Genomic DNA, 27850 nt, shown 5'->3' on the forward strand with positions numbered 1-27850 from the left:
TATGCCCCTACTTATACATCCCAAAATGCCATTGGCCTTCTTGGCAACAAGGGCACACTGCTGACTCATATCCAGCTTCTCGTCCACTGTCACCCCTAGGTCCTTTTCTGCAGAACTGCTGCCTAGCCATTCGGTCCCTAGTCTGTAGCAGTGCATTGGGTTCTTCCGTCCTAAGTGCAGGACCCTGCACTTATCCTTATTGAACCTCATCAGATTTCTTTTGGCCCAATCCTCCAATTGGTCTAGGTCCTTCTGTATCCTATCCCTCCCCTCCAGCGTATCTACCACTCCTCCCAGTTTAGTATCATCCGCAAATTTGCTGAGAGTGCAATCCACACCATCCTCCAGATCATTTATGAAGATATTGAATAAAACCGGCCCCAGGACCGACCCCTGGGGCACTCCACTTGATACCGGCTACCAACTAGACATGGAGCCATTGATCACTACCCGTTGAGCCCGACGATCTAGCCAGCTTTCTACCCACCTTATAGTGCATTCATCCAGCCCATACTTCTTTAACTTGCTGACAAGAATACTGTGGGAGACCGTGTCAAAAGCTTTGCTAAAGTCAAGAAACAATACATCCACTGCTTTCCCTTCATCCACAGAACCAGTAATCTCATCATAGAAGGCGATTAGATTAGTCAGGCATGACCTTCCCTTGGTGAATCCATGCTGGCTGTTCCTGAAGCGATCTCTGAAGCGATTCGGGGACACTTTTCCCCAACACCAGACTCGCTGGCGGGGAAGAGACCAGGCACCGAGGATCGGCCGCTAATTACTTGATACCGTCTCAGACTGGAAGGAACGATTTGGGATGTTCCCGCCCCGCGGCTGAAATCTCAGCCGTGGCCAGTTCAGACAGGCTCAATCTTTCCCTAGCTGGAGGCGGCGGGTTCCCACGGATTTCGTCCGCACACGGCCAGGAAGGAAGCAGCGAAGTTCTGAAAACGCTGAGTGTTGGGGTGAGGAGAAAATCAACGCCTGATCGGACCCTGGCCAGATACGGCGTTTCCGTCGCTTTCCTTTCCATAGCTTTCCTTTTTTTCAACCTTTCCTGCCCGCGTTTGCCAGGGGACGCCGGGGACCCGACCCTGGAGCTTTGTGTAACGGAATGTCGCACACATTGAGGGGAGTTACCATCTTTGAAGGAACCGCAGGACGCCTGGGTCCTCTCCTCAGTTGGGGGAGGGGAATGGGGTCTAGTAGTTAAAGCAGTGGGCTGGGAGCCAGGTGTCACGGCGTCCCCGGGCGATGCTCTGGAACGGCTCCCTATGAAGCCAGTCAGGACTCTGGGGGAGTCTCCTCTCTGGGAGCAGCCTGTCTGCAGGACACACAGCTCGCCCGGCTCCACCTTCCTGGGTCTGACCTCGGAGCCTTCAGCCTCCCCTGCCCCTCCGTGTGCTTCCCCCAGCGAGTCCGCTCAGGCAGGGTCCTGGGGAAGCCAGAGGGTCCTGCCCCCCAACTCCACAGTCAGACGGGACTCTCAGCCAGCCAGTAACACAGAAGGTTTATTAGACGACAAGAACATGGTCTAACACAGAGCTTGTAGGTGCAGAGAACAGGACCCCTCAGCCGGGTCTGTCTTGTGGGGCAGGGAGGCCAGAGCCCCATCTGGCCCTCCCTCCATTTCCCCAGCCGGCTCCAAAACTGAAACTCTCCCCCCCCTCCCCCATCTGGCCTTTGTCTCTATCCCAGGCCAGGAGGCCACTTGATCTCTTTGTTCGCCAACACTTTCAGCTGGCACCTTGCAGGGGGGAAGGGCCCAGGCCATCAGTAGCCAGGAGACAGGGTGTCGGCCATTCTCTGTGCAGACACCATCATGCTGGCCCTCTAGGGCTCTGCCACAATCCCACCCCCCCTTATCCCACCACCTAGAGACTTAATAAAGACATAGGGGAAACTGAGGCACTCACACACTATTCAGAGAGAACTTTAAGAACAGCCCCACTTCATCACACCAGGACTCCTGGGTTCTCTCCCCGGCTCTGGGAGGGGAGTGGGGCTGGTGGGTTAGAGCAGGGGGGGCGGGGAGCCAGGACTCCTGGGTTCTCTCCCGGGCGCTGGGAGGGGAGTGGGGGCTGATGGGTTAGAGCGGGGGGAGGGGGCTGGGTGTTAGGTCTGCTGAGTTATATATTCAGCCCTACCCCAGTGTTTGTTCCACACACCCTGAGCTAGTTTCCGCCTCCCTTTGTTTCACTGTCAGCCAAGCCCTGGGGGGAGAAGAGATGAAGCGCTGGGGCACTCGGATCCTGCTGATTGGGGTTCTTTTTTGGCTATCCTACACCATGAGCCTCAAGCAGAGAGAGACCTCACAGGCCAGCTCCAGCCCGGCCCCGGCTCGGTGGAGCTGAGTGACGGGACCTGCACCTTCCGCTTGAATTACGCCGCCTTCCAGACCGAGCTCCCCCAGCTGCAAAGCTACCGGTGCCGGTGAGCCGTGGGGGCTGGGTGGGTTAGAGCAGGGCGGGCTGGCAGCCAGGACTCCTGGGTTCCATATTCAGTCCTGCTTCCGTGTTTGTACGACACACTGTGGACTAGTTTCTGGTCTTTTTCTTTCACTTTCAGTCGAGGCTCGACGGGAGCAGAAATGATTCGGTGGAGCCGTCCGGCGTTTCTGAAGAAAGTGTTCGTGGCGGGGACGGTGGTCGTGGTGGGGATGGTGGTCATGGTGGTGGGGGCAGGTATAGGGAGTCGCGGTGTTGGGCTGCTTTGGACCGTGTACATCCAGCCGAGACAGAACCTGCAGGCCAGCCCCAGCCCCGGCCCCGGCCCCGGCCCCGGCCCCAGCCCCGGCCCCGGCTCGGTGGAGCTGAGTGACGGGACCTACACCTTCCGCTTGAATTACGCCGCCTTCCAGGCCGAGTTCCCCCAGTTGCAGAGCTACCGGTGCCAGGAGCGGATCCCAGGGGACGGCGTCTGCTCCGGGCCCCCGGGGCAGCCCCTGCTGCTCCTGGCCGTGAAATCCCACCCAGCGTCCACCGCCAGACGGGCCACCGCCCGCCACACCTGGGCCCGGCCCAGGCTCCTGGGGGGCTACCGGGTCCGCCCCGTCTTCCTCGTGGGGGTGTCGCCCGACCCCCGGCACATGGTGCTGCTGGAAGAGGAGAGTCAGGAATTTGGGGACGTGGTGCTGTGGGATTTCGCCGAGAGCCACCACAACCTGTCACTCAAGGAGCTCTGCTTCCTGCACTGGGTGGGGGCGCGCTGCGGGCAGGCGGATTTCATCTTCAAAGGTGAGCCTGGACGCCTGGGTTCTCAACCCAGCTCTGGTAGGGGAGGGAGGGCTGGTGGGTCAGAATGGGTGGTGGGCTGGGAGCCAGGACTCCTGGGTTTTCTCCCCAGCTCTGGGTGGGCACTGGGGGCTGGTGGGTTAGAGATGGGTGGGCTGGGAGCCAGGACTCCTGGGTTCTCTCCCGGGCTCTGGCGAGGCCATCCGGCCCCCAGCTGCACCCTCACTAGCGTCTTTTCCTTCCTCCAGGCGACGACGACGAGTTTGTGAACCCCCCCGCCCTGGTGACCTACGTGGGCCAGACACCCAACGCCTCCCAGGTCATCCACGGTAACATCCAGCGACATTCAGTCGTGATGAGAGCTGGGAAATATCATGTCTCCTCCACCCTGTTCCCCCAGGGCAAATACCCCTTCTTCCCCTCCGGGGGCGGGTTCCTCATGCCCAGGGCCAGCATCCCAGCCCTGGCCGCGGCCACCGAGCGCATCCCCGTCTTCCCGCTGGATGACGTCTACTTCGGCTTCCTGGTCCTGGCCGCCGGGCTGCGGTACCGGCATGATGACCGATTCCGGGTCTTCGGCACGAAGGACGAGCTGTGTCTGTACGCGGAGGCACTGATGGTGCACGGGCTGTCGCTGGACAGGGTGGAGGAGGTGTGGAGGGGGTTGTACGAGGAGCAACGGTGCAACGGGATGGGGCCTCTCCCCTCTTAGGGGCAGCAACTCCCACCCAGCCCCAGGGCGGGGACTGGCTACCTCAGGGGGGCGGGGAATGGGGCTTGGGGCCTGTCCCCTCTAGGGGGCGCTGACCACATGGGAGTGGCTGGGTGGGGGCACAGAGCCACATGGGGATGGGGGCAGGGGGTGTGAGTGGGGGGGCAGGGCCACAGGGGGAGTGGGTGTCTGAGCTGGGGTGAGGGACATATTTGCCAGGGGGGGTGTCATAAATATCAAGGGAAAGGTAAACACCTTTAAAATCCCTCCTGGCTAGAGGAAAAACCCTTTCACCTGTAAAGGGTTAAGAAGCTCGGATAACCTCGCTGGCCCCTGACGAAAATGAGCAGTGAGGAGACAAGTTACTTTCAAAGCTGGAGGAGGGGAAAACAAAGGCTCTCTCGGTCTGTGTGTTGCTTTTTGCCAGGACCGGAGCAGGAATTGTTACTTTTGGGGGCGCAGAATTCCCCCGGGAGTAATTGGGGCATTTGGGTTTTCTTCCCTAAATATAGCACTGTCCATTGGTCTTTGTCCAACTTCAGTTTGGCCCAGTTCTATCCAGATCCCTCTGAATTTTAGCTCCGTCCTCCAAAAAAGTGTTGGCAACACCCCTGTGACGAGTTGGGGCACAGAAACCCCCTTGGGAGCTGCCTCCTGACGTGCTGGGACTACCCCTGAGCCCGTTTTCCCTGCCAGCGTGGGACTTCCACGCCCTGTCTTGTCGAGCCAGACCCGCCCGCCTGCTGCAAACACGGGCCCAGGTCTGAACCACGTCCCCCACACGCTGCAGGCTGAACTGAAAACAGCTTAAGAAATGCTCCAGTCGCCAGCACCCAGATACCCAGATCCCAATGGGGTCCCCAAATAAATCTGTTTTACTCGGTATCAAGCTTATACGGGGTAAACTTACAAATTGTTCGCCCTCTATAACACTGATAGAGAGAGATGCACGGCTGTTTGCTGCCCCGGATATTAATACATGCTCTGGGTTAATTAATAAGTGAAAAGTGATTTTATTAAATACACAAAGTGGGATTTCAGTGGTTCCAAGTAATGACACACAGAACAAAGTAAATTACCAAGCAAAATAAAACAAACACACGCAAGTCTAAGCCTAATACAGTAGGAAACTAAATGCAGGTAAATCTCACCCTCAGAGATGTCCCAATGTTCATTCCTGCTGAACATCCGCCCTCCCCTGGAGCACAGGGGGGGGAAGGGAGGGAGGGGGCTTTCCTTATCCCTGAACTGGCGGCGTTTGGCCCCAAAATGAGGTCGGGCTGGGAGAGCAGCAGCCTAGGGCAAAATCCTCTTGCTCGTGCAAACCCCATGAGTCCCCGCGACATCTTCCTTGTGCAAAGCAATTGGCGGCCGTCCTGGTGACTCTCGCTTGTGCGAACCAATGTTCACGAGTCCTAGTGACATCTTCCTTGTGCAACGCGCTGGGTGACTCTCACTCGTGCAAACCAAGATTCACGTGGCCCAGTGACTGCCTTGGCGGCCGTCCGGGAGACACTCGCTCGTGCGAATCAGTTTTCACCAGCGCCGCCCCCCTCACTCGGGTCCCGCCAGAACTGCGGCAGGCAGAGATTGTAGAAGGAGGCGGGGTCGAAGGAGGCCAGGCCTTGCCAGTGCACCCACCCCGCCGCCTGCATCCCCTCCCGCCCAAGGCCTCCAGCCCCCCGGTAATAGTGGGGATCCAGCACGAGGAGATGGTGGCCGGCGGGCATGGAGCAGACCCCGAGTAGCCCCTTGGACGAGCTGTCGGCGTCACCCCCCAGCATCACAGGCCCCCCACCCTCCTGGAAATGGGCATATAAGCCTCCCACCTGCTCCCCCAGCCCGCTTCCCCGGGGGCTGTGCACGATTTTGCACGGCACCCCAAAAAAGTGATCCACGCACAAGGTGGCTTCCACCGTGCCGATCCAGTCCTGGGAGCCGGCGAAGGCCGGGGGCTTGTCCCCCATCTCCACCAGGGCACGCTGGATGGCAGGCAGGGAGGGGACTGGCCTGGGGGAGCCCCCCGGTCCCGCTCCGGCCCCCACAGCCGCCAGCCAGGAGCAGAGGGTCTGGAGGGTCCGGTAGCCACAGCCCCAGCCCCGGTCGTCCACCCCGTCGCAGCCGTAGTGGTAATAGAGGTAGGAGCCGGAGACCAGAGCGGCCCGTGTTGGGGAGCCCGGGAAGGGGAGGCCCTGGTGAATGTCGGGGAGCAGAGACCTCGGGACCGCCCTGCGGGGAGAGAGAAATTGTATTAGGGCCAGGTGCTGAGATGCAGCCACCTCTGGGGAGGGGCGGTTGGTGACACAGGGACCACCTGGCCCGGCGCCGAGATGCGGCCACCTCTGGGGTGGGTGGGTGTAACCGGTGGGGAACAATCTAGGCCATTGACATTGCAGGGCCGATTGAGCAAGGTCCAGACCCAGTGTGGAGGGAAATCACATCTCAACTCTTCTGTGAGCAAGAGGATGTAATGTAAGGACTCCTGGGTTCTCTCCCCGGCTCTGGGAGGGGAGTGGGGGCTGGGGGGTTAGAGCAGGGGGGCTGGGAGCCAGGACTCCTGGGTTCTCTCCCTGGCTCTGGGAGGGGAGTGGGGGCTGGTGGTTAGAGCAGGGGGGGCTGGGAGCCAGGACTCCTGGGTTCTCTCCCCGGCTCTGGGAGGGGAGTGGGGGCTGGTGGTTAGAGCAGGGGGGCTGGGAGCCAGGACTCCTGGGTTCTCTCCCCAGCTCTGGGAGAGGAGTGGGGGCTGGGGGGTTAGAGCAGGGGGGCTGGGAGCCAGGACTCCTGGGTTCTCTCCCCGGCTCTGGGAGGGGAGTGGGGGCTGGGGGGTTAGAGCAGGGGGGCTGGGAGCCAGGACGCCTGGGTTCTCTCCCTGGCTCTGGGAGGGGAGTGGGGGCTGGTGGTTAGAGCAGGGGGGGCTGGGAGCCAGGACTCCTGGGTTCTCTCCCTGGCTCTGGGAGGGGAGTGGGGGCTGGTGGTTAGAGCAGGGGGGCTGGGAGCCAGGACTCCTGGGTTCTCCCTGTAGCAGGGTTGTGGGTGCTGGTGGGTTGAGGCGGGGGAGACAGATTATGCGCCCCCTCCCCAGATGCGCTGATTTGGGGGTTTCAAAGCAGAAACCCGGCCAGACCTGGCCCAGGCCCCCAGGGGTTAACAGCAGGGAAATGTTCGTGGTTGGGCCCCCCCACTCTTCCGGCATGGGGGGGACCCAGGAGTCCGGGCTCCCCCAGCACCAGCCCCCACTCCCCTCCCGGAGCCGGGGAGAGAACCCAGGAGTCCTGGCTCCCAGCCCCCCCTGCTCTAACCCACCAGCCCCCACCCCCCTCCCAGAGCCGGGGAGAGAACCCAGGAGTCCTGGCTCCCAGCCCCCCCTGCTCTAACCACCAGCCCCCACCCCCCTCCCAGAGCCGGGGAGAGAACCCAGGAGTCCGGGCTCCCCACTGAAATCTCACCCGCCGCCCTCCATGTGGCTGGTTTTCCCAAGCGCTGGAGTCTGCCTACAATTCCCAGCATGCACCGTGCGCCCCCACCCGGGGTTAACTCTTTGGTGACCAGCGGCTTGTGCACAGTCAGCCCCATATCCCAACCCCCAGCCCCCTCCCACCCCCGAGCCGGGGAGAGAACCCAGGAGTCCCGGCTCCCAGCCCCCCTGCTCTGACCCACCAGCCCCCACTCCCCTCCCAGAGCCGGGGAGAGAACCCAGGAGTCCCGGCTCCCAGCCCCCCTGCTCTGACCCACCAGCCCCCACTGCCCTCCCAGAGCCGGGGAGAGGACCCAGGAGTCCTGGCTCCCAGCCCCCCTGCTCTGACCCACCAGCCCCCACTGCCCTCCCAGAGCCGGGGAGAGGACCCAGGAGTCCCGGCTCCCAGCCCCCCCTGCTCCGACCCACCAGCCCCCACTGCCCTCCCAGAGCCGGGGAGAGAACCCAGGAGTCCCGGCTCCCAGCCCCCACCCCCCAAAAAATCAATCCATAACCACACAGGCACTGGCCACTGTCCTTTTTTGCGTTGTCATTTATTGAGTGCGCTCGTTAAAATACATGTCTAAATATCTCCCCGACCCACAACTTCCCCCCACCCTTAGTTTACTGTGTTATTACCCCCTCCTCCAGGGGGCGCTGGTCAGTTGTGTTACATGAGGTATCCCAGAGAGAACTGTTTACCAAAAATAGCCTAGTAGCCTAAATAAACTGCATATGGGGGGGGGGCTGGTTTTGGGGATCCCCCCAGCTTCCGTCCCCCCCTCCAGGGGTTAATCCCGGCTGGGTTAGTTAAGGGCGCCACCTTGTGCCCTGCTGGAGTAGGACACCCCCCTCCACAAGGTGGGCTGTTGCGGGAGGGGGGACCCCAGTGCTGTACAGTTCGGGGGCATGGAGCTAAGGCAACAGGCGTTGGGGGGCCTGGGGCCTCCTCAGAAGAGAGACTGGGGAGCACAGAAGAGGCAAACCCCGCGCCGAAGGGTTTTTGGGGGAGTGTAGGAACAGCTGGGGACCCCACCAGCCCTAGAGAATTCAGGGTGCAGTGATCTGGGGTGCCTGGAAAAAATGGGGGACCCCCACACAGCCCTGAATGAGGTGCAGCGGAAGAATAGGAGATAGTGATTTGGGGCCCCGGGCAAAAAAAAGGGGACCCCATCCCAAGCAGTGATGGGAGGAGATTGAATATGTGGGGAGCAGTGATTTGGGGGTACCTCGGGAAATGGGGACCCCCTAAGCAGTGCAGGAATATGGGGTGCATGGATGTGGGGGTACCTGGGAAATTAGGACCCCCTAAGCAGTGCAGGAATGTGGGGTGCATGGATGTGGGGGTACCTGGGAAAAATGGGAACCCCCTACTAAGCCATGAAGGAATGTGGGGGGTGCAGAGATCATGGGGTACAGCAGAAGCGGAATGAGGGAAAAGGGGTTCCAACAGTTGCGAGGTTGAGCCCCCCCCCCGAATTGCAGCCTCAGTTTGGGGGCGGGGGATGGGGGGGGTCTCCCCCTCCACCCACTCATTACAGGCACCAGGTTTTGGGGGCTCGAAGGCCAGGCCCCCTCAGCTAATCCCACGGGGTGCGCGTCGCCCGGAGGCCGGATGCCCCAGCGCGGTCTCCAGGAGTTCCCCAGGCCCTCGCCGGGAGCCGGCGAAGACCCCAAAGCCTCCTGCCCCCACCGTCCTCCTCCGGCCCGGCCCCCCTCAGAGCTCGGTGCAGGTGACGGGCGTCAGGCCGTGCACCAGCAGGGTGGGCCCCAAGTCCCGGGTGAGGATCTCCAGCTGCTCCAGGTAGCGCTCGTACGCGGCGGTGTCGGCCGGCGGCCGGGGCAAGTAGAGGAACCGCACGGCCACCTGGCCCCCTTGCTGCAGCACCAGGGCGTTGACGGCCGCCAGGTACTCGTCCGTCACCCGGTGGGCGGCCGGGTTGAGGAAGGGCTCGCCGGCCGCCGGCCGCTGGCCGTGGAGGGCCACCACGTGGTCCCAGGCGACCGCCCGGATGGCGGCCTTGATCCGCAGCTTGCCCAGCAGCTCCTTGAGCTTCTCCTCCTTGGCCAGCCAGCCCCGGTCGCCCGACTCCACGCACAGGAAGAGACGGAGCCGGGCGGCCCGCCAGGAGCTGACCATGGTGAGGATGCAGGCCAGCTGGAGCAGGAAGAGGCTGCAGACGTCCACGTAGGCCGGGGTGTCGGGGCGCAGCAGGTTGAGGGGCCACACGTCCACGAAGCACCCCTCGGCCTTGCAGGAGAAGAGCCGCTCCTTGTCCAGCCGCGGGAAGTAGCGGGCCAGACAGACGTTCTTGTGCATCTTGACGGCGTCCGAGACAATGGCCACGTACTCCGCCGGCGGCAGGGCCTTGGGGGCGCCGGCCCCGCGCACGGGGGGGAAGTGGGCCTGGAGGGCCGGCTGGTCCACCCCGAAGGGGTCGCGCTCCTGGGCCTGGCTGAAGGCCGGGTGGCGGAGGAACTCGTCATCGGGCACGCAGGCGTCGTAGAAACCCAGCACCAGGGTGTTGGGCTTCATGCCGCCTGGTGGGGGGGGAGAAAGAGGGTCAGTGGGGGCGGAGATGCGGCCACCTCTGGGGCGGGGCGGCCGGAGAGCCAGGGACCCCTCGCCCGGCGCCGAGATGCGGCCACCTCTGGGGCGGGGCGGCCGGAGAGCCAGGGACCCCTCGCCCGGCGCCGAGATGCGGCCACCTCTGGGGCGGGGCGGCCGGAGAGCCAGGGACCCCTCGCCCGGCGCCGAGATGCGGCCACCTCTGGGGCGGGGCGGCCGGGTACATCACTCACCGAGCCCCGTGATGCGCAGCAGGTGCTGGGTCCCCTGTCGGACCGAAGGCGAGAGGGTCAGATCCACGAACGCCTTGACGTTGAGTTTATCCACCAGGCTGAGCCAGAAGTTGTAGTGAGCTTGGACGGGGTCGGAGGGCATCGTGTCTGGGGGGCAGAAATAGAAGGTAGCCAGGACTCCTGGGTTCTCTCCCCCGCTCCGGGAGGGGGCTAATGGGTTAGAGCTGGGGGCGGGTTTGGAGCCAGGACTCCTGGGTTCTCTCCCCGGCCCTGGGAGGGCAGTGGGGGCTGGTGGGTCAGAGCGGGGGGGCTGGGAGCCAGGACTCCTGGGTTCTCTCCCCAGCCCTGGGAGGGCAGTGGGGGCTGGTGGGTCAGAGCAGGGGGGGCTGGGAGCCAGGACTCCTGGGTTCTCTCCCCAGCCCTGGGAGGGCAGTGGGGGCTGGTGGGTCAGAGCAGGGGGGGCTGGGAGCCAGGACTCCTGGGTTCTCTCCTGGCTCTGGGAGGGCAGTGGGAGTTGGTGGGTCAGAGCAGGGGGGCTGGGAGCCAGGACTCCTGGGTTCTCTCCCCGGCTCTGGGAGGGCCGTGGGGGCTGGTGGGTTAGAGCGGGGGGGGGAGGGGGCTGGGAGCCAGGACTCCTGGGTTCTCTCCCGGCTCTGGGAGGGCAGTGGGAGTTGGTGGGTCAGAGCAGGGGGGCTGGGAGCCAGGACTCCTGGGTTCTCTCCCCGGCTCTGGGAGGGCAGTGGGGGCTGGTGGGTCAGAGCAGGGGGGGCTGGGAGCCAGGACTCCTGGGTTCTCTCCCCGGCCCTGGGAGGGCAGTGGGGGCTGGTGGGTCAGAGCAGGGGGGGCTGGGAGCCAGGACTCCTGGGTTCCTTCAGTGGGGCGAGGCAGGGGAGTGGCAAGCGCCCGGACGCCTGGGTCCCTCACCCAGCTCGCCGATCTCCACGTGGCCCAGCACGAAGAGCCCCCCCTTCTTGAGGTCGTTGACGAAGCGGACGAGCTGGGCCCCGCTCCGGGGGTTCGCCACCATCAGCAGCATCTGGGGGCGCCAGAATTTCACGTGCTCCTTGCGCACGTCCAGGAGCAGCAGGTATTTCCGCACCTGGGGGGCGGAAAGAGGGAGACGCCCCCGATGCTGGGCACAGGCCCCCCAAAAGTCCTACCCCATCGACTCCGCCCACCGCCCCATAGACCCCCATCTTCCCATGGCATGAAGCCAGCCCCCCCCACAACCCACAGTGGCCTCCGTCCTGTCCCCGGCTCTTGGGCCACCCCACTGCCCCCCCTCCCATCAATCCCCCCACAGCTGACAGACCCTCCTCCTAGTACCGGGGGGCGGAGGAGGGGCAAGGGGATGGCTGACGGATCCCCCCCAATCCCTGGTGTGTCGGAGGGGGTGGGGTCAGATATAGAAGGGAGCCCGGACACCTGGGTTCTCTCCCTGGCTCTGGGAGGGGAGCAGGGGCTGGGGAGTCAGAGCAGGGGGAGGTGGGAGCCCGGACACCTGGGTTCTCTCCTGGGCTCTGGGAGGGGAGTGGGGGCTGGTGGGTCAGAGCAGGGAGGGCTTGGAGCCAGGACTCCTGGGTTCTCTCCCCGGCTCCGGGAGGGGAGCGGGGGTTTGTGGGGGGGGGTCAGAGCGGCGGAGGCTGGCAGCCCGGACGCCTGGGTTCTCTCCCCGGCTCGGGGAGGGGAGCGGGGGTTTGGGGGGGGGGGTCAGAGCGGTGGAGGCTGGCAGCCCGGACGCCTGGGTTCTCTCCCCGGCTCGGGGAGGGGAGCGAGGGTTTGGGGGGGTCAGAGCGGCGGAGGCTGGCAGCCCGGACGCCTGGGTTCTCTCCCCGGCTCGGGGGAGGGGAGCGGGGTTGGGGGGGTCAGAGCGGCAGGGGCTGGGAGCCCGGACGCCTGGGTTCTCTCCCCGCCTCGGGGAGGGGAGCGGGGGTTTGGGGGGGTCAGAGCGGCGGAGGGTGGCAGCCTGGACGCCTGGGTTCTCTCCCCAGCTCGGGGGAGGGGAGCGGGGTTGGGGGGCTCAGAGCGGCAGGGGCTGGGAGCCCGGACGCCTGGGTTCTCTCCCGGTACCTGGTGGAAGATGAGGGCCTGGCTGATGTAGCCCCAGGAGCTGGCGGGCGCCCGCAGGTGGATGGAGCCCAGCAGGGCCAGCATCAGCACCAGGCTGCCCGAGGCGCCCGCCGGGCTGATCAGGAACATCATGAGCAGGCAGCTGGCGATGCCCAGCAGACAGGTGTGCCAGCTGAACAGCTGGAAGGTGGGGCTGGGGGGGAAGAGATGGGGGGTTACAGACAGGCCCCCCCACCCCACAGAGGCCCCCCCTCCGCCAGGGACCCCCCAAATCCCAGCCCCCTCCCGCCCCATGGACGCGCCCCCTCCGCCAGGGATGCCCCAAATCCCAGCCCACCCCCACCCCACAGAGGCCCCACTCCACCAGGGATGCCCCCAATCCCAGCTCCCTGACCCCCCCAACTCACCCGGACCCGCCCCCCTCCCCAGAGCTCTGAAAACCTGAATTGGATCCTGGCCCCCACCCTGGCAAGTTTTCCTATGAACCCCCACCCCTGCCTTCTCCAGGCCTGGACACTGCCCCCCCTCAAATCCACTCCCTTTCCCCAGAGCTGCCCCCCACACCGGAGATTGGGGGCCGAGGCCCACTCCAGCGCCAGGCAGGCCAGGTCGACGGCCGCGTACGCCACCAGGTAGAAGACAGTGACGATCCCGGCGATGGTGTTCAGCTTCCCTGCGAACAGCACCAGCTGGGGGGACCAAGAAGGGGGGGGTCAGGATGCCTGGGTTCTCTCCCCGGCTCTGGGAGGGCGGTGGGGGCTGGTGGGTTAGAGCAGGGGGGCTGGGAGCCAGGACTCCTGGGTTCTCTCCCTGGCTCTGGGAGGGCAGTGGGGGCTGGTGGGTTAGAGCAGGGGGGCTGGGAGCCAGGACTCCTGGGTTCTCTCCCCGGCTCTGGGAGGGGAGTGGGGGCTGGTGGGTTAGAGCAGGGGGGCTGGGAGCCAGGACTCCTGGGTTCTCTCCCCGTCTCTGGGAGGGGAGTGGGGGCTGGTGGGTTAGAGCAGGGCGGGCTGGGAGCCAGGACTCCTGGGTTCTCTCCCCGTCTCTGGGAGGGGAGTGGGGGCTGGTGGGTTAGAGCAGGGCGGGCTGGGAGCCAGGACTCCTGGGTTCTCTCCCTGGCTCTGGGAGGGGAGGGGGGGCTGGGAGCCAGGACGCCTGGGTTCTCCCCCGGCTCTGGGAGGGCACCAGGTTAGAGCAGGAGGTAGGGTGGGGGGGCGCTTACCTGCACCAGGGCCCAGGTGTACAGAACGGCCACCCAGGGGTTCCCCCCCTTGGAGACGATTTTGGCCGGAGCCAGGATGATGCCTGGGGGGGAAGGAAAGCGCGTGAGAGTGACGGAGGGACCCGAGTCGGGAGGCTGGGGGGCCTCCTCGGGACAGGCCGGCGGGGGGGGGGCTCACCGAACAGGTCGTCCTTGGCCAGCGCGTGCAGGATGCGGGAGGCCCCGATGAGGGAGCTCATGGAGGCCGAAAGGGACGCGGCGTAAACCCCGACCAGCACCAGCGGCGGCCACAGGTTGATGGACCGGAAGAAGCCGTAGTCTTCCTTCAGCAGTGTCCTGGAAAGGGGGCGGAGCCAGGCCTTGAGCCCCGCCCACCCACTGCCACCCAGCTCCCCTCGGCAGGCCTTGTCCCTGCCCCTTGCCCATTTCCCCTCTTCTTAGTCTGGCCTGGAAAGCCACGCCCCCTCTGCAAGCCACGCCCCTCTGCAAGCCACGCCCATTTCAAGGAGCTCTGTGCCTGAACCGCACCTCTTACACTGGCCCTGAGCCACGCCCCCTTCTTATAAACCACGCCCTCTCCCATGAGCCACACCCACTTCAACTAGCTGTCTGCTTGAACCCCACCTCACCCCTAGCCCCACCCATCCATAGCCCCCACCCCTTTGCCCCACCCTCTGCACATGAACTGTGCCCTAAGCCCGGCCCCCCAGCCCGCCTCTTAGCCCGGCCCTATTTCATTAGCCACGCCCCCTGGCAATTCCCCCCCCCCGCCACTCCATCCCCGATAGCCCCGCCTCCACCTTCATCTTCCCTCCCACCCCTGCCCTGACCGCAGCCCTGAAGCTCCGCCCATCCCCACCAGCTTGCTCTCCTAGCCCCACCCCCTGCTCCCTTAGCTCCGCCCCATTGGCCAGTTCCTCCTTTAGCCCCACCCTTATGCTTTTAGCCCCTCCCCTTGGTGCCAACAGCAGGGTGTCCTCCAACCCCTCCCCGAATCCATCCCTGCCCCCACTCACCTCTCACAGGTGAAGCTGGTCATGAGGAAGAGGAGGAAGTAGATGACGAAGGTGTAAACCACAGCGATGATGGTGCCCTTGGGGATGGAGCTGCTGGCGTTCCTCAACTCCCCTGCAACGGCAGCCCAGAGCCGGGATGGGACCCAGGAGTCCTGGCCCCCAGCCCCCTCTCCCACTCTAACCCACCAGCCCCCACTGCCCACCCAGAGCCGGGAGAGAACCCAGGAGTCCTGGCCCCCAGCCCCCCCTGCTCTAACCCACCAGCCCCCCACTCCCCTCCCAGAGCTGGGGATAGGACCCAGGAGTCCTGGCTCCCAGCCCCCCTCCCACTCTAACCCACCAGCCCCCACTGCCCACCCAGAGCCGGGAGAGAACCCAGGAGTCCTGGCCCCCAGCCCCCCCTGCTCTAACCCACCAGCCCCCCTTCCCCTCCCAGAGCTGGGGATAGGACCCAGGAGTCCTGGCTCACCCGACATGTTGGAGCCGGCCATGATCCCGGTGCAGCCGTTGAACATGACGGCGAAGACGGTGGCGAACGTCATGACGTTGTTGGTGGTGTAGTCGCGGGAGTACATGGCTGGGGGGGGGGGGACGACCACACGACAAGTGACTGGGGGGGGTCGTTCCCCCTTCCCCACGGACCCCTCCCCTCTGCCTGCTGGGCCCCCCCCATACGCCCCCCTCCTGGGCCTTGCCCCCCCCAGGCCGTGCCCCCACTGATCCTATCATCTCCCCGCAACTCCCTACACCCCCCCCAGTGTTTGCTCCACACCCCCTGCTGTCCATCACCCCACCCCCCTGAACACCCCCACTGCCCCCCACCCCTCCCTTTCTTCCTCTTACCCCGCCCACATCCCCGCCCCATCCCCGGCCCTCCAACCACCCCTCAAGAGCCCCCCCCTCAACACCCCTCCAACCCCTGCTTTGCCCCCCACCCCTCCCTTTCTCCCTCTGGCCCCCCATCTCAAGTACCCCCCACCTCTGTGCCAATCCCCACCCCTCCCTTTCTCCCTCTAACTCCGCCCACATCCCCACCCCACCCCCCGGCACATCCCCAGCCCTCCAACCACCCCTCAAGATCCCCCTCCCCAAAACGCCCACTCGACACCCCCTTCCCCTGCTTTGCCCCCCCACCCCTCCCTTTCTCCCTCTGCCCCCCACATCTCCAGTCCCCTCATGTCTGTGACCCCCCAGTCCTCAACCCACCAGCCCCCAGTCCACTCCCCTCCCAGCGCGAGGGAGAGAACCCAGGAGTCCTGGCTCCCAGCCCCCCTTGCTCTGACCCACCAGCCCCCACTCCCCTCCCAGAGCTGGGGAGAGAACCCAGGAGTCCTGGCTCCCAGCCCCCCTTGCTCTGACCCACCAGCCCCCACTCCCCTCCCAGAGCCGGGGAGAGAACCCAGGAGTCCTGGCTCCCAGCCCCCCAGCTCTAACCCACCAGCCCTCACTGCCCTCCCAGAGCCGGGGACAGAACCCCCCCCCGCAAAAAACCCCTTCCCCAGAACGCCCCCCCCCGCCCTGTTCAACACACCCATCCCCTGCTTGGCCACCCCACCCATCCCTTTCTCTTTCTGCCCCGCCCCCATCTCCAGTCTCCCCACCTCTGTGACCCCCAGTCCTCAACCCACCAGCCCCCAGTCCACTCCCCTCCCAGAGCTGGGGAGAGAACCCAGGAGTCCTGGCTCCCAGCCCCCCTTGCTCCGCCGCCCCCGCTCACCGGGCAGGTTGGCCCGCAGGGTGGCCAGGCGGAAGCCGGTGAAGCTGGCGTTGACGGTGTGGTTGGCGTCGCGGGCCACGGGCACCTGGCGGGGCCCCACGGCCACGAAGCTGACGAAAATGTCCAGCAGCACCAGGTTGACCACCAGGAAGATGAGGAAGGCGGCCCGGGCGTAGATCCGGGCCCCCACCAGGCAGACCAGGAGGCAGAGCAGGAGGACCACCGAGCCGTAGAGGAAGCTGTAGAAGTAGCCCTGTGGCAGGACGCGGGCGCCAGGGGGGTCCGTCCCGTCTGCAAGGGGGGCACTCTCAGGACTGGCGAGAACCCAGGCGTCCGGGCTCCCAGCCCCGCCCCGAGGCCCCTCTCCGCTCCGCTCCCAGGGCTGGGGAGAGAACCCAGGAGTCCTGGATCCCAGCCCCCCCTCTCTAACCCACCAGCCCCCATGCCCCTCCCAGAGCCACGGAGAGAACCCAGGCATCCCTGCTCCCAGCCCCACCCCGAGGCCCCACTCCGCTCCACTCCCAGCGCTGGGGAGAGAACCCAGGAGTCCTGGCTCCCAGCCCCCCGGCTCCTGTCCCAGAACCAGGGAGAGAACCCAGGCGTCCGGGCTCCCAGCCCCCCTGATCTCACCCACCAGCTCCCACTCCCCTCCCAGTTCCGGGGAGAGAACCCAGGCGTCCGGGCTCCCAGCCCCCCCTGATCTCACCCACCAGCTCCCACTCCCCTCCCAGTTCCGGGGAGAGAACCCAGGCGTCCGGGCCTACCTGCCCCGAAGACGTCCAGCACGGCCTCCACCAGCCCCAGGATGTAGACCCCACAGGCGCAGACGTTGGCCAGGTAGAACATAAGCCCGATGCTGCCCCCAAACTCGGGGCCCAGCGTCCGCGAGATCATGACTTGGGGTGGGGGGGGGCATTAAGGAAGCACCATAGAGAGACACCCCCCCACACACGGAGCCCATTCCCCCTGCCACAGCCCACGGAGACGCCTACACTGCCCCCCAGCCACCCCAGACAGCCCCCCACGCACCCCTATATCCGATCCCCGATCCTCCAGTCTCCCCGAAAGACCCTCTCCATAAAGAGATCTCCTGACAGCCCCCCACCCACTGCTCCCTACAGCCCCTGCCCCCCAAGACAGCCCCCCATATCCCTGTGTCTCCCCCACAGACCCCCTCCATAAACAGATCTCCCAACACCCCTACCTGCACCCCAGCTCCCCTCCAACTGCCCCCCCCACCTCCTGCCCCCTGAGACGCCCCCATATTCCCTCAGCCCCCTGATCCCAGTGTCACCCCCCAAAAAACCCTACACAAACAGATCTCCTGACACCTTTCACCCACACCCCAGCCCCCCTCCTACTGCTCCCCAGAAACAGCCCCCCATATTCCCTCGCCCCTCTCCCAGACCCCCCAGTGTCTCCCCCACAGACCCCCTCCATAAACATATCTCCCGAGACCCCCTCACCCACTGCTCCCCACAGCTCCTGCCCCCCCCAGAGACAGCTCCCCATATTCCCTTATCCCTCCCCCAGACCCCCCAGTGTCTCCCCCAAAGACCCTCTCCATAAAGAGATCTCCTGACACCCCCGCACCCACTGCTCCCTACAGCCGCTGCCCCCCAAGACAGCCCCCCATAGACCCCCTCCATAAACAGATCTCCCGACTCCCCCCCACCTGCACCCCAGCTCCCCTCTAACTGACCCCCACACCTCCTGCCCCCCAAGACAGCCCCCCATATTCCCTCAGCCCCCTAATCCCAGTGTCACCCCCAAAAAACCCCTACACAAACAGATCTCCTGACACCCTTCACCCACACCCCAGCCCCCCCCACTGCTCCCCAGAGACATCCCCCCATATTCCCTCGCCCCTCCCCCAGTGTCTCCCCCACAGACCCCCTCCATAAACAGATCTCCCGACACCCCCCACCTACACCCCCACCTGCACCCCAGCTCCCCTCCTACTGCCCCCCAAGACAGCCCCCCATATCTCCCCTAAAGACCCCCTACACAAACAGATCTCCTGACACACACCCCCCGCACCCCGCCATCCCCATTGGCTGAAGGATACAGTAGGCCCCACCCCCCTGGATGGCTCCATTCGTGCAGATGGCACAGACGGACAGGACGGTCAGCAGGATGATGACGTAGGCCACCACCAGCATGAGCAGCGACTGCAGGAACCCGGCGTGCCCCACCACGAACCCTAGGGGGCGACAGAGAGGGGCTGCGGGTCAGGCGTGAGGGGCCCCGGCGGAGCCGGGGTGCGGGGAGCCCAGGGGTCTATTCTCCAGGTAGGTTCCCGGACTGGGCCCATCCCCACGGCCTCGGGGCGCGCCTCCCGGCCACGCGTTAACCTCCTCCAATGGACGTCGGGCCGCCTTTCGCTCATCTGCCGCTCGTTACAACAGGGGAAGTCGGCTTTCGGCGCCCCTAAGGGGGTAAATACGCAGCCGCCGGCCATCCAGGGGAACTCCCCGCCCCATGATTTTGCTGGAACCGAACTTTCCCTGCAGTTGCACCACCAGACCCGGACAAAGCAGCCGCCAGTTGCGGCAAGGAGCTGGCCAAACAGCTGAGTCGGAGGAGGAGCAGGGGTAAGTATGGGCCAACCCCACCCCCCCGTTAGCTGGTGGAACTCCTTGCTGCATGATTTTGGCTGGAAATAGCCAGTGGAACTCCCTGCCACAGGATTTTGGCTGGAAATCAATCCCGCAACCATGGGGGATGGAGCTTTGCTGGTATTCCTAGGGGCAGCGATTTCCCTAGAGGAATGGGGGGGGAATCCTGAACGGGGGGTCACTCACCCACACGCATGAAGACAACGATGCTGAACATTGACAGGACGGTGGGCACCACGACGCCGAAGAAGGTGGAGAGCCGGCCGGCTGGGTCGGGGTGCGGGGTGCCCATGGCGCCCCCCCCCACGAGGGGGGCCTCCTCCTGGGCCCGGCTCCCTGGCATCTCCCCCTCGTCCACCACACTGAAGAGCCGGTAGCTCAGGAGGGGGGAGCTCTCGGTGGACATGGCAGGGGGGCCCGGTCACCCTGGGGGGGGGAGGAGGGGGAACGGAGGGGTTCAGCCAGGGACCCCCCCGTTATCACCTGTCCCTCCCCCCACAGAGCCCCCTACCCAATTTCCCTCCCCCAGCACCTCCAAATTGCCACCCAAAATTCCCTCCCCAGATCCCCCCCAACCCCACTCACCTGCTCTCTGCTCCAAGTTCCCAGCCCCTCCCCCACTTTCTCCCCAGCCCCCACAACTCCCTTCTCCCCAGGCACCCCTGCAATCCCCCCGCCCCTACCCATCGGCTCCCCAGACCCTCCCCGCAAATTCCCTGATCCTCCCCCCAGCCTCACCTGCAACACCCCCCAGCTCCCCCCACACACACCCCACAACCATGAACCAAGTCAATAGAAGACCCCCGGATTTCAAATCCACATCAGAGACACCCCGCCCCCCAAAAAGAGATAGAAAAACAGGGGTCAAGCCCCCCACACTTCCTGCCTCTGCCATGCGCGGGGCCAGCTTTGAAGCTGCCTGCAGATGCCTCCAAAAGAAAATGGGGGGGTGAACCCTAAAAACCCCACCCAGCTTCTTTGAATTAACAGGAGGGGGAAAAGGATCTGTGGGTCTGGGCCCTCGAAATCCAGCCTACCCTCCCATCGCAGAGATGGGGGTACAGGGGGACACCCCTGTTCTCGGTCCCTCTTCTAGAAAAACAGGGGGGTGAAGAGAGTTTAAAAGTCAAATTGAGGGGAACACAAGACGCCACAGATTCGAGGCCAGGGGGTTGCTTAAGGGGTGCAAAGAGGAGCTGGATAATATTTTGGGGGGCACAGCTGGACCCCCAAAAGGACCCCCAGGAGAATCACTGGTAGGTCAAAGCCAGAGCTGACAGATACTGGGTCTCAGAAATCCTGCGGTCACAGAGCAGAGTAAACAGGGGGATCAGCCCCCTACTCTCCACCAAGGGGGTCCCCAAGTTCTGGAGGACAAAGCTCACCAGATACAGGCTACAGCAATGGGTCAGGCTCCCCCCTAGGGCGCGGGAAAAGGGGGAAAGGTGAGGCCAGAGGACTTTATAGAGGGGGGAAGGTTAGTTATAGACAGGTGTGGGGGGGGGATAGGGGCGGGACTTAGCCACCAGGTGGGAATCAGGTGAGTGGAGGAGCTTAAATAGATTTCCTGCCCCCTCCCCGCCCCACCTCCAATTCATTAGACCTCCCAGAGCCGGGGAAGGAACCCAGGAGTCCTGACTCCCACCCCACCCTGCTCTAACCCACCAGCCCCCACTGCCCTCCCAGCGCCCCCCCCCCCTAACCCACCAGCCCCCACCCCATCCCCCTCCCGGCGCCAGGGAAGGAACCAAGGAGTCCTGACTCCCAGCCCCCCCCCCCGCTCTAACCCATTAGCCCCCACTCCCCTCCCAGCGCCGGGGAGAGAACCCAGGAGTCCGGGCTCCCAGCCCCCCCCAGCTCTAACCCACCAGCCCCCACTCCCCTCCCAGCGCCTGGGAGAGAACCCAGGAGTCCTGGCTCCCAGCCCCCCCCTGCTCTAACCCACTAGCCCCCACTCCCCTCCCAGCGCCGGGGAGAGAACCCAGGAGTCCGGGCTCCCAGCCCCCCCCCAGCTCTAACCCACCAGCCCCCACCCCGGAGCCGGGGAAGGAACCCAGGCGTCCTGGCTCCCCACCCAGAGATGCACACACCTTTAGCGGGGGATGCTGGGAGGGGGGCCGGGTCTCCCCCAGCTCCATGCAGGGCTCCCCGGAACCGGCTGCCGGGCTCCAGGCTGCTCATGTGACGAGCCACCCCCCCCCCCGGCCTCTACTCCCGCCCCCGGGTGTGACTTAATGGGCAGCTGTGAGCTCAGATCCTGCCCCCCCCCCCCGCCTCCTCCAGATGCAGCCTACGTTACACACGGCCCATGTGCGTGAACACAGAGAGAGAGAGAGAGAGCTCTGTCCACACACACACGCCTGCCTGGTACACGCACAGAGAGCTCTGTCCACACACACGCACAGAGAGCTCTGTCCACACACGCACAGAGAGCTCTGTCCACACACACACAGAGAGCTCTGTCCACACACACACGCCTGCCTGGTACACGCACAGGGAGCTCTGTCCACACACGCACAGGGAGCTCTGTCCACACACACACGCCTGCCTGGTACACGCACAGGGAGCTCTGTCCACACACACACAGAGAGCTCTGTCCACACACACACGCCTGCCTGGTACACGCACAGGGAGCTCTGTCCACACACACACAGAGAGCTCTGTCCACACACGCACAGAGAGCTCTGTCCACACACACACGCCTGCCTGGTACACGCACAGGGAGCTCTGTCCACACACACACAGAGAGCTCTGTCCACACACACGCCTGCCTGGTACACGCACAGGGAGCTCTGTCCACACACACACAGAGAGCTCTGTCCACACACGCACAGAGAGCTCTGTCCACACACACACGCCTGCCTGGTACACACACAGAGAGCTCTGTCCACACACACGCACAGGGAGCTCTGTCCACACACGCACAGGGAGCTCTGTCCACACACACACGCCTGCCTGGTACACGCACAGGGAGCTCTGTCCACACACACACAGAGAGCTCTGTCCACACATGCACAGGGAGCTCTGTCCACACACACACGCCTGCCTGGTACACGCACAGAGAGCTCTGTCCACACACGCACAGAGAGCTCTGTCCACACACGCACAGGGAGCTCTGTCCACACACACGCCTGCCTGGTACACGCACAGGGAGCTCTGTCCACACACACACGCCTGCCTGGTACACGCACAGAGAGCTCTGTCCACACACGCACAGGGAGCTCTGTCCACACACACACGCCTGCCTGGTACACGCACAGAGAGCTCTGTCCACACACACACAGAGAGCTCTGTCCACACACGCACAGGGAGCTCTGTCCACACACGCACAGAGAGCTCTGTCCACACACACACGCCTGCCTGGTACACGCACAGGGAGCTCTGTCCACACACGCACAGAGAGCTCTGTCCACACACGCACAGAGAGCTCTGTCCACACACACACGCCTGCCTGGTACACGCACAGGGAGCTCTGTCCACACGCACAGAGAGCTCTGTCCACACACGCACAGGGAGCTCTGTCCACACACACACGCCTGCCTGGTACACGCACAGAGAGCTCTGTCCACACACGCACAGAGAGCTCTGTCCACACACACACAGAGAGCTCTGTCCACACACGCACAGGGAGCTCTGTCCACACACGCACAGGGAGCTCTGTCCACACACACACGCCTGCCTGGTACACGCACAGAGAGCTCTGTCCACACACACACAGAGAGCTCTGTCCACACACGCACAGGGAGCTCTGTCCACACACGCACAGAGAGCTCTGTCCACACACACACGCCTGCCTGGTACACGCACAGGGAGCTCTGTCCACACACGCACAGAGAGCTCTGTCCACACACGCACAGAGAGCTCTGTCCACACACGCACAGGGAGCTCTGTCCACACACACACGCCTGCCTGGTACACGCACAGGGAGCTCTGTCCACACACACACGCCTGCCTGGTACACGCACAGAGAGCTCTGTCCACACACGCACAGAGAGCTCTGTCCACACACACACAGAGAGCTCTGTCCACACACGCACAGGGAGCTCTGTCCACACACGCACAGGGAGCTCTGTCCACACACACACGCCTGCCTGGTACACGCACAGAGAGCTCTGTCCACACACACACAGAGAGCTCTGTCCACACACGCACAGGGAGCTCTGTCCACACACGCACAGAGAGCTCTGTCCACACACACACGCCTGCCTGGTACACGCACAGGGAGCTCTGTCCACACACGCACAGAGAGCTCTGTCCACACACGCACAGAGAGCTCTGTCCACACACACACGCCTGCCTGGTACACGCACAGGGAGCTCTGTCCACACGCACAGAGAGCTCTGTCCACACACGCACAGGGAGCTCTGTCCACACACACACGCCTGCCTGGTACACGCACAGAGAGCTCTGTCCACACACGCACAGAGAGCTCTGTCCACACACGCACAGAGAGCTCTGTCCACACACGCACAGAGAGCTCTGTCCACACACGCACAGGGAGCTCTGTCCACACACGCACAGGGAGCTCTGTCCACACACACACGCCTGCCTGGTACACGCACAGAGAGCTCTGTCCACACACACACAGAGAGCTCTGTCCACACACGCACAGGGAGCTCTGTCCACACACACACGCCTGCCTGGTACACGCACAGAGAGCTCTGTCCACACACGCACAGAGAGCTCTGTCCACACACGCACAGGGAGCTCTGTCCACACACACACGCCTGCCTGGTACACGCACAGGGAGCTCTGTCCACACACGCACAGAGAGCTCTGTCCACACACGCACAGAGAGCTCTGTCCACACACACACGCCTGCCTGGTACACGCACAGAGAGCTCTGTCCACACACACACAGAGAGCTCTGTCCACACACGCACAGGGAGCTCTGTCCACACACGCACAGGGAGCTCTGTCCACACACACACGCCTGCCTGGTACACGCACAGAGAGCTCTGTCCACACACGCACAGAGAGCTCTGTCCACACACACGCCTGCCTGGTACACGCACAGGGAACTCTGTCCACACACACACGCCTGCCTGGTACACGCACAGAGAGCTCTGTCCACACGCACACACCTGCCTGGTACACGCACAGAGAGCTCTGTCCACACACGCGCAGAGAGCTCTGTCCACACACACGCAGGGAGCTCTGTCCACACACGCACAGAGAGCTCTGTCCACACACACACGCCTGCCTGGTACACGCACAGAGAGCTCTGTCCACACACACACAGAGAGCTCTGTCCACACACGCACAGGGAGCTCTGTCCACACACGCACAGGGAGCTCTGTCCACACACACACGCCTGCCTGGTACACGCACAGAGAGCTCTGTCCACACACACACAGAGAGCTCTGTCCACACACACGCCTGCCTGGTACACGCACAGAGAGCTCTGTCCACACACGCACAGAAAGCTCTGTCCACACACGCACAGAGAGCTCTGTCCACACACACGCCTGCCTGGTACACGCACAGGGAGCTCTGTCCACACACACACGCCTGCCTGGTACACGCACAGAGAGCTCTGTCCACACGCACACACCTGCCTGGTACACGCACAGAGAGCTCTGTCCACACACGCACAGAGAGCTCTGTCCACACACGCGCAGAGAGCTCTGTCCACACACACGCAGGGAGCTCTGTCCACACACGCACAGAGAGCTCTGTCCACACACACACGCCTGCCTGGTACACGCACAGGGAGCTCTGTCCACACACACACGCCTGCCTGGTACACGCACAGAGAGCTCTGTCCACACACGCACAGAGAGCTCTGTCCACACACGCACAGGGAGCTCTGTCCACACACACACAGAGAGCTCTGTCCACACACGCACAGGGAGCTCTGTCCACACACACACAGAGAGCTCTGTCCACACACGCACAGAGAGCTCTGTCCACACACGCACAGGGAGCTCTGTCCACACACACACGCCTGCCTGGTACACGCACAGGGAGCTCTGTCCACACACACACGCCTGCCTGGTACACGCACAGAGAGCTCTGTCCACACACGCACAGAGAGCTCTGTCCACACACACGCCTGCCTGGTACACGCACAGAGAGCTCTGTCCACACACGCACAGAGAGCTCTGTCCACACACACGCCTGCCTGGTACACGCACAGGGAGCTCTGTCCACACACACACAGGGAGCTCTGTCCACACACACACAGGGAGCTCTGTCCACACACACACGCCTGCCTGGTACACGCACAGGGAGCTCTGTCCACACACACGCAGGGAGCTCTGTCCACACACACACAGAGAGCTCTGTCCACACACACACGCCTGCCTGGTACACGCACAGGGAGCTCTGTCCACACACACACGCCTGCCTGGTACACGCACAGAGAGCTCTGTCCACACACGCACAGGGAGCTCTGTCCACACACACACAGAGAGCTCTGTCCACACACACACAGGGAGCTCTGTCCACACACGCACGCCTGCCTGGTACACGCACAGGGAGCTCTGTCCACACACACACGCCTGCCTGGTACACGCACAGGGAGCTCTGTCCACACACACACGCCTGCCTGGTACACGCACAGAGAGCTCTGTCCACACACACACAGAGAGCTCTGTCCACACACACGCAGGGAGCTCTGTCCACACACGCACAGAGAGCTCTGTCCACACACACACGCCTGCCTGGTACACGCACAGAGAGCTCTGTCCACACACACACGCCTGCCTGGTACACGCACAGAGAGCTCTGTCCACACACGCACAGAGAGCTCTGTCCACACACACACGCCTGCCTGGTACACGCACAGAGAGCTCTGTCCACACACACACGCCTGCCTGGTACACGCACAGAGAGCTCTGTCCACACGCACACGCCTGCCTGGTACACGCACAGAGAGCTCTGTCCACACACGCACAGAGAGCTCTGTCCACACACACGCCTGCCTGGTACACGCACAGGGAGCTCTGTCCACACACACACGCCTGCCTGGTACACGCACAGAGAGCTCTGTCCACACACACACGCCTGCCTGGTACACGCACAGAGAGCTCTGTCCACACACACACGCCTGCCTGGTACACACACAGAGAGCTCTGTCCACACACGCACAGAGAGCTCTGTCCACACGCACACGCCTGCCTGGTACACGCACAGAGAGCTCTGTCCACACACGCACAGAGAGCTCTGTCCACACACACACGCCTGCCTGGTACACGCACAGAGAGCTCTGTCCACACACACACAGAGAGCTCTGTCCACACACGCACAGGGAGCTCTGTCCACACACGCACAGAGAGCTCTGTCCACACACACACGCCTGCCTGGTACACGCACAGGGAGCTCTGTCCACACACACACGCCTGCCTGGTACACGCACAGAGAGCTCTGTCCACACACGCACAGAGAGCTCTGTCCACACACGCACAGGGAGCTCTGTCCACACACACACAGAGAGCTCTGTCCACACACGCACAGGGAGCTCTGTCCACACACACACAGAGAGCTCTGTCCACACACGCACAGAGAGCTCTGTCCACACACGCACAGGGAGCTCTGTCCACACACACACGCCTGCCTGGTACACGCACAGGGAGCTCTGTCCACACACACACGCCTGCCTGGTACACGCACAGAGAGCTCTGTCCACACACGCACAGAGAGCTCTGTCCACACACACGCCTGCCTGGTACACGCACAGAGAGCTCTGTCCACACACGCACAGAGAGCTCTGTCCACACACACGCCTGCCTGGTACACGCACAGGGAGCTCTGTCCACACACACACAGGGAGCTCTGTCCACACACACACAGGGAGCTCTGTCCACACACACACGCCTGCCTGGTACACGCACAGGGAGCTCTGTCCACACACACGCAGGGAGCTCTGTCCACACACACACAGAGAGCTCTGTCCACACACACACGCCTGCCTGGTACACGCACAGGGAGCTCTGTCCACACACACACGCCTGCCTGGTACACGCACAGAGAGCTCTGTCCACACACGCACAGGGAGCTCTGTCCACACACACACAGAGAGCTCTGTCCACACACACACAGGGAGCTCTGTCCACACACGCACGCCTGCCTGGTACACGCACAGGGAGCTCTGTCCACACACACACGCCTGCCTGGTACACGCACAGGGAGCTCTGTCCACACACACACGCCTGCCTGGTACACGCACAGAGAGCTCTGTCCACACACACACAGAGAGCTCTGTCCACACACACGCAGGGAGCTCTGTCCACACACGCACAGAGAGCTCTGTCCACACACACACGCCTGCCTGGTACACGCACAGAGAGCTCTGTCCACACACACACGCCTGCCTGGTACACGCACAGAGAGCTCTGTCCACACACGCACAGAGAGCTCTGTCCACACACACACGCCTGCCTGGTACACGCACAGAGAGCTCTGTCCACACACACACGCCTGCCTGGTACACGCACAGAGAGCTCTGTCCACACGCACACGCCTGCCTGGTACACGCACAGAGAGCTCTGTCCACACACGCACAGAGAGCTCTGTCCACACACACGCCTGCCTGGTACACGCACAGGGAGCTCTGTCCACACACACACGCCTGCCTGGTACACGCACAGAGAGCTCTGTCCACACACACACGCCTGCCTGGTACACGCACAGAGAGCTCTGTCCACACACACACGCCTGCCTGGTACACACACAGAGAGCTCTGTCCACACACGCACAGAGAGCTCTGTCCACACGCACACGCCTGCCTGGTACACGCACAGAGAGCTCTGTCCACACACGCACAGAGAGCTCTGTCCACACACACACGCCTGCCTGGTACACGCACAGAGAGCTCTGTCCACACACACACGCCTGCCTGGTACACGCACAGAGAGCTCTGTCCACACGCACACGCCTGCCTGGTACACGCACAGAGAGCTCTGTCCACACACGCACAGAGAGCTCTGTCCACACACGCACAGAGAGCTCTGTCCACACACACGCCTGCCTGGTACACGCACAGGGAGCTCTGTCCACACACAC

At 63.8% G+C, this 27850-nt stretch overlaps 3 protein-coding genes across 4 annotated transcripts; 1 reads left to right on the forward strand and 2 right to left on the reverse strand.

Moving 5' to 3' along the window:
* The first annotated feature begins 2111 nt into the window (after positions 1-2111).
* On the forward strand, positions 2112-3989 carry LOC144929979 (N-acetyllactosaminide beta-1,3-N-acetylglucosaminyltransferase 4-like). Of its 2 annotated transcripts, XM_078851014.1 has the most exons (3): positions 2112-2436; positions 2572-3239; positions 3485-3989. In XM_078851014.1, the coding sequence occupies exons 2-3, from the start codon at positions 2594-2596 to the stop codon at positions 3946-3948; spliced, it is 1110 nt and encodes a 369-aa protein (XP_078707140.1). In that variant the 5' UTR covers positions 2112-2436; positions 2572-2593; the 3' UTR covers positions 3949-3989. The 2 variants fall into 2 exon arrangements, with proteins under 2 accessions (XP_078707140.1, XP_078707141.1); XM_078851015.1 differs by lacking the exon at positions 2112-2436 and having other exon boundaries at positions 2548-3239.
* Positions 3990-4884: 895 nt separating this feature from the next.
* Positions 4885-7435, reverse strand: UFSP1 (UFM1 specific peptidase 1). Its single transcript, XM_078851016.1, has 2 exons — positions 7395-7435; positions 4885-6177 (listed from the first exon to the last, which is right to left on the reverse strand). The coding sequence occupies exons 1-2, from the start codon at positions 7406-7408 to the stop codon at positions 5478-5480; spliced, it is 714 nt and encodes a 237-aa protein (XP_078707142.1). The 5' UTR covers positions 7409-7435; the 3' UTR covers positions 4885-5477.
* A 502-nt stretch (positions 7436-7937) lies between these two features.
* SLC12A9 (solute carrier family 12 member 9) lies at positions 7938-21051 on the reverse strand. The gene is made up of 14 exons (XM_078851011.1): positions 20935-21051; positions 19031-19270; positions 18295-18429; positions 16991-17122; positions 16227-16517; positions 14979-15086; positions 14510-14621; positions 13672-13829; positions 13494-13576; positions 12839-12963; positions 12275-12467; positions 11129-11303; positions 10205-10351; positions 7938-9943 (listed from the first exon to the last, which is right to left on the reverse strand). The coding sequence occupies exons 2-14, from the start codon at positions 19248-19250 to the stop codon at positions 9120-9122; spliced, it is 2703 nt and encodes a 900-aa protein (XP_078707137.1). The 5' UTR covers positions 19251-19270; positions 20935-21051; the 3' UTR covers positions 7938-9119.
* Between the last annotated feature and the right edge of the window lie 6799 nt (positions 21052-27850).

Source organism: Lepidochelys kempii, chromosome 28 (assembly GCF_965140285.1).
Source record: "Lepidochelys kempii isolate rLepKem1 chromosome 28, rLepKem1.hap1, whole genome shotgun sequence".
Lineage (NCBI taxonomy): Eukaryota > Metazoa > Chordata > Testudines > Cheloniidae > Lepidochelys > Lepidochelys kempii.

Excerpts from the sequence above, each read along its gene's own strand:
- LOC144929979 (XM_078851014.1), top strand. The coding sequence starts at position 2,594 with ATGATTCGGTGGAGCCGTCCGGCGTTTCTGAAGAAAGTGTTCGTGGCG. Across the intron at positions 3,240-3,484 it reads GGCGGATTTCATCTTCAAAG|GCGACGACGACGAGTTTGTG; the intron begins GTGAGCCTGGAC and ends TCCTTCCTCCAG.
- SLC12A9 (XM_078851011.1), bottom strand. The coding sequence starts at position 19,250 with ATGTCCACCGAGAGCTCCCCCCTCCTGAGCTACCGGCTCTTCAGTGTG. Across the intron at positions 17,123-18,294 it reads CCAGGGGGGTGGGGCCTACT|TCATGATCTCGCGGACGCTG; the intron begins GTATCCTTCAGC and ends CCCCACCCCAAG. Across the intron at positions 13,830-14,509 it reads ACCAGCTTCACCTGTGAGAG|GACACTGCTGAAGGAAGACT; the intron begins GTGAGTGGGGGC and ends CCCCCTTTCCAG.